General features: G+C 52.2%; 1 protein-coding gene across 1 annotated transcript; it reads right to left on the reverse strand.

Annotated features, from left to right (window-relative positions):
• Positions 1-355: 355 nt before the first annotated feature.
• Positions 356-1,300, reverse strand: LOC142001671 (olfactory receptor 52E2-like). The gene has a single exon (XM_074977155.1). The coding sequence runs from the start codon at positions 1,298-1,300 to the stop codon at positions 356-358; it is 945 nt and encodes a 314-aa protein (XP_074833256.1).
• Between the last annotated feature and the right edge of the window lie 4,428 nt (positions 1,301-5,728).

The raw sequence follows: 5,728 nt of genomic DNA on the forward strand, positions 1-5,728 counted from the left end.
TTGCCCCTCGCAGGGGCTCTGTGCAGAGCCACCGTGGGGGAAATTGGCCAGGTGGCACAGGGGTTGTCAATCCCCCCCATGGCGTCCCAGAAAGAGCAAAATTAATGAAATTGCATGGCACACGTGGACAGTTCTCACAGCACAGCAGTGTGGTGCGCCACACCGGCTGGAAGCCCCCGTGCTTGAGAGCTGTACACAGGCCGATGCCCCAGGTGCTCACTCACACCCAGCAGTCAGGTCAGGAAAAAGGCTGAATTGCTTTTGGATGGGCCAGTAGCTGATTCAGGGAAGAGGAACATCAGCAGCCAGCTCTGTTCAGAGCTGATTCCAAGAGCCAGGGCCCCATGAGAAAACGTTAAGTGCCTTTGTGTGTGAATAGTGCGAGCAGCCTGTCCCGGATCTGCTTGGTTTTCACCCCATAGATGATGGGGTTTAGCATGGGGGGCACCAGGAAGCACAGGTTGGCCATGAGAACATTGAAATAGAGTGGCACATTCTGTACAAAACGGAAGATGAGGGAAGAGAAGAGACCTGGGATGTAAAAGAAGAAGATGGCACACAGGTGGGAGCTGCAGGTCCCAAAAGTCTTGAGCTGGTCGTCCTTTCTGGGAAGGCGTAAGATGGCCCTGAGGATAGGGCCATAGGATGCCATAACAAAAAGCACATCTACACCATGCACCAAGACCACCAGGAAAATGCCGTAGTAGCTACTGATGCGGACGTCAGCACAGGCCTGACTCACCACACCCATGTGCCCACACTGAGTGTGGCTGATGATGGATTTGCAATACGGCCACTGGCGTGCCAGGAGGACAGAGGGCAGCACGAATATGATGCCGCGCAGTACGATGGCCAGTGCACTGAAGGCCAAGACGGGGTTGGTCAGGATGGCGGAATACCTCAGGGGGTGGCAGATGGCCACGTAGCGATCCAGCGCCATGGCCACAAAGATCCCGGACTCCATCAGGAAGACACCGTAAATGAAGAACATCTGGGTGAAGCAGGAATTGAAGTCAATCTCCCTGTTATTGAAGTAAAAGATCGCCAGCATTTTGGGCATGATGGAGGTGGACAGGACCAGGTCCGTGACGGCCAGCATGCAGAGGAAATAGTACATGGGCTCATGGAGGCTCCGCTCTGTCGTCACAAGAAAGAGGATGGTGAAGTTTCCCAAGAGGGCTATGATGTACATGGCACAGAAGGGGATGGAGATCCAGACGTGGGCTGCCTCCAGGCCAGGGATGCCCAGCAGGATGAAGTGGGAGGGGTTGGTGAAGACGGTTGCGCTGGAGTTCGACATGGAGCAGGGTGAAACTTTCCAGCTGCAGTGCGGAACAGTGGCTGGCGGTTCTGCACCTTCCTGTGACTCTGGTTATGCGCCCAGGTCCGAGGGTGATGGTCGAATTACCTGGCTGCCTGGAAGGGGAGAGATGGGAAGGTGAGACTTGACATGCACTACTCGAGGCTGGTCTCATGGGAAAAGTGGGTATTTGCTCTGCACCCACTGAAAAAATGATATTTTCACTATTCCAAAAGAATTGACCCCACTACTCCCAGTTCCTGGAGCTGGAGCACTTCAGGCTTGCATAGCTCCTGTATGTCACGTTGCGGAAACCTTAGCAGGGACTGGCAGGAAACACAAGTGCGGATACCACGTTCTCTCTCCCCGCTCTCTAAAGCAACGACAGGCAAGCCAGGGAGTCCAGGCTGTGGGCTGTTTGTGCAGCTCCCTATTTGTGCAGTTGTTCAAAATCTGAAAGTGGGAAAAAATCCATCCCTTTTTCCAGCCTAACCTGCCTCCGGCCTGTGCTCAGCTTTGCTCACCCAGTCTCCAAGGCAGCGAAGCTGATTTCAAGGGGAGGTTAAAGGCCTGTGAGCAGTTTGGCAATTTCACTTTTGAGTTCCCTTCAGAACTGGTGGGTGGTGCTCCCTGACCCCGGTGAGTTACTCCTCTTTAGCTCAGCCGTGTGTTCCAAAGCCTGCTCAAACGACACCCAGTTGGGGCAGTTCCTCACACTCGGGGCTCGGACAGACCCTCTGCCCACATTAGCCCTTCTCCTTGGGTGCATCGCGCTCCCAGGATCAGCTCTCCCACAGCGAGCAGGGAGCTGGGGATAGGACGACCTGGGCCAGCCCTTTACCCTGGGTTCAGCCCAGGGACCTTGTGATAGCTGCTGCCTGCAATGGCTCCAGTCTCAGCTGTGTGACACCACTGCCCCCCCATCACCTTCCTCACTATGGTCTCCACGTCTCTGGGTACCTGCGGCGCTCAGAACCCCAGAATCCCAGGTCTGGAAGGGACCTCAGGAGGTCATCTAGTCCAGCCCCCGGCTTCAAGCAGGATCAACCGCCACTAAGTCATCCCAGCCAGGGCCTTGTCCAGCCGGGACTTAAAAACCTCCAGGGATGGAGAATCCACCACCTCTCCAGGCAACACATTCCAGTGCTTCACCACCCGCCTGCTGAAGAAGTTTTTCCTAATATCTAACCTACACCTCTCCCTCTTCAACTTCAGACCATTGCTCCTTGTTCTGCCATCTGACACCACTGAGAACAGTTTCTCACCCTCCTCTTTAGAGCTCCCCTTCAGGAAGTTGAAGGCTGCTATTAAATCACCTCTCAGCCTTCTCTTCTGTAAACTAAACAAGCCCAAATCCCTCAGCCTCTCCTCATAGTCTTGTGCTCCAGCCCCTTATCATTTTCATTGTCCTCCACTGATCCTGCTCTCATGCATTCACCGCTTGTCCCTGCCAGACCTTCCCCAGCTCCTTCTCCACCCAGCTCCTGGTGTGCCGCCTGCTAACGGAAGGGGAGCTCTTTCAGCTAGTTCTTCACTGGCCCAGGAGTCCTGCTGAGCCTGTCTCAATTGGTTCTGTAAAGTTCCTGGTTTACTTCAGGTGTCGGGGTGGGCCTGTTCTAATCGAATCTGGAAAGTTGTGCTCTCTTCTGTTCTGGATGAGCCCTTCTCCCAGGGAGAGGAGACCTGTTAGATGTGGGGCTAATCTGTTGCTCTCCTCTAGCCAGGCAACCTGACCCTGTCGCACCTTCCTGCTTGCATTTGTGTACTCAGCTTCCCAGAGTTCATGCTGCTTTCTTTTTCCCTGGCTCAGATTAACGCACACTTTGTAAGCAGCACAGTTTTGCCTTTCCCTGCTGCCTGTGCTGTGCTGGGCTGTTCAGCCAGAGGGGCTCTTTTCCTCTGGTGGGTAACAGTGCCCACTGCTCCAAGAAGCAGTCACTTACGGTGTCAGGATTTTATTCCTCTGCAACCTATCCTGGGGAAACAGGTACTCAGTCAACGGGGGTGTGGGGGGAGTTGAAACCCTGCCTTATGTGGAAATCATCTTGTATAAGAAGCCATTTCACATCCCTTACTTCTGCACGTGCACAAGAGCCTGCACTTTCCCTGGCCTGTTTGGGAACGGCAGGGAGGATGAGCTCTATGGAATGCGTTAATGAACTGTTTGGAGTCAAGGCTCCAGCTCCCCAGTACCTGCTCCTCCGGGCTGATAACGGTTTCTCTTTGAGAAGTGATTTACGATTTTCTAACTAATTGCCTCTGACACTGGGCGTTGCTTGTGTGAGGGTATAAAATACCAGAGTTCGCTGCACCAAGCAGCCTTGCTGGACCTGGTTTTACTCGTGTCCGGTTTGGCTCATCTGTTGCCTTATTGAATTCAGTAAAGCTGAATGTTAGCCGCCTACACACAGAGACGTCTTGTGCTTCAGCAATTGTCTCGGTGGAACCTCCAGAGAGAAACCGTTATCAGCCCGGAGGAGCAGGTACTGGGGAGCTGGAGCCTTGACTCCAAACAGTTCATTAACGCATTCCATAGAGCTCATCCTCCCTGCCGTTCCCAAACAGGCCAGGGAAAGTGCAGGCTCTTGTGTGCGTGCAGAAGTAAGGGATGTGAAATGGCTTCTTATACAAGATGGTTTCCACACTTATTACTGAGTTTGTTTTAATAGCCTCTCTAATCTCCTATATCAATCACTATCGCCACCTTGCTCTGGCCGTCCGTAAGGTAGCCTTGCTGCTATTTCTTATCACTAGAGCACAGAGTTACTACATTAAAACTGCACATTTCAAAATAAAAATGAGTTAAAGTAAAACCAAACACCTCTTTTAAAAAGGCAAAGGGCAAAATGCTGTTACACAACAGAAAAAAGAAAAAAAACATCAATGACCTGCCAAACTTTTACAAAAACATTTCTTGTCAATAGAAATAAATAAAACCCGTTTCATTCTGAACGAGGGTCTATAGAAGAGTGAAATTAACAGAAAATAAACGTGGGGGCAAACTGGTGCCCAGAGTGGATGTTGTCAAAAAAAAAGAAAAAAAGAGGCATTTAAGCCCTTTGCCTGATATTTTCCCTGCAATTGCACGAAGGTTTAATTTAGGCAATGGGTGTGTTTGTACAGTGGCCATTAACTGGTATGTAAAAAAGTACAGCAAGGCCCAATTAAATCATGTCAATGTCACATCGCAAGATCATTCCTAATGGTATTATTTACCCAGCTTCGCAGTGGTATAATGCTTTTAAAAAGGGTCCCCCAATGTCGCAGCTCCTCTGAATGGAAAGCTGCTTCCTCGTGCGCTATTATTTGCACTGATCATTATGTTAGTCTTTCTTATGCTGTGTCTGTACCGCCAAAGAAAACCGCGACAGCATCCCCTCTGGGAAGTGATATGGAAACTGCAGTTACTCCAGCCATAGAAAATAAAACAGCGATGGATGTTCTGAGCCATGTTTCAGAAGGGGACAGCTGGGGCCTCGGCTTAGCTCAGTGCGTATGCTGACCACACAGCCATGGGGAAGGCCTGGAGAAGGGCACAGGCCGTTGAGGCTGGGCATAATCCCATGGGTTGTGCGTTGGAACGGAAGCAAGACATTAAGGAGTTTCCAAGTGGTGCAGACCTGCTCGTACCACACAGCCCCGTCGGGCTGGTGAACGGTAGCAAAGCCGAGACCATGAGGGAGGTTGGAGCAGTCGCAGGCAGGGATAAGACTGGAGGAAATGGCTGGCTTGCGGGGGAGCAGCCACGCGCACCTGTGTGCCAGGGCGCCCGTGTTACGAACCCAAAAGGGGCCTGAGTATCCCAACGGTACCATTGGCTAAGCAGGGGCCCTCTCCCCAACCCCTGCTGCAGTCCATCATGTCTATCGGAAATCAAGGCCAGCGGGGCCTCTACCTGGCTGGCCCCTGTACATGCTCAATGGCCTGCCCTGGAAACCTCCGGGAATAAAGCCCAGCACCTCTTCTGTCAAAAAAGGGGCACTGGTACTCAGCTGGCTCCTCGTGCCTGCCCCCAGCCAATCCCACGGCCAGGGCTGCTGAGGAGCCAGGACTTAGGACCAGCCAGTCCCGGCACAAGCAGAGCCCTGATAAACCCACTTCATTACAACCAGCAGTCCTGTGGCACCTTATAGACTAACAGATATTTTGGAGCATGAGCTTTCATGGGCAGAGACCCGCTTCATCAGATGCATGAGTGTGGGGGTGGTGGTTTCAGAGGGGTATTTAAAGAGTGGGGTCCCAGTAAGAGGGAAGGCCAGAGCTGACAAGGTCTATTCAGCAAGGTGGAAATGGCCCCGTATCAACAGCACTTATCAAAAGAGGAAAAAACAAGTCAGATCAGACAGGGGGAGGTGAGCCTTTGTCAGAGTCTAATGGGGAGATACTAACACCCAGGGCAGAGAAGCTGCCTTTCTAAGGGGCCAGCTT

The sequence above is a fragment of the Carettochelys insculpta genome, chromosome 1 (genome assembly GCF_033958435.1).
Source record: "Carettochelys insculpta isolate YL-2023 chromosome 1, ASM3395843v1, whole genome shotgun sequence".
NCBI lineage: Eukaryota > Metazoa > Chordata > Testudines > Carettochelyidae > Carettochelys > Carettochelys insculpta.

Excerpts from the sequence above, each read along its gene's own strand:
- LOC142001671 (XM_074977155.1), bottom strand. The coding sequence starts at position 1,300 with ATGTCGAACTCCAGCGCAACCGTCTTCACCAACCCCTCCCACTTCATC.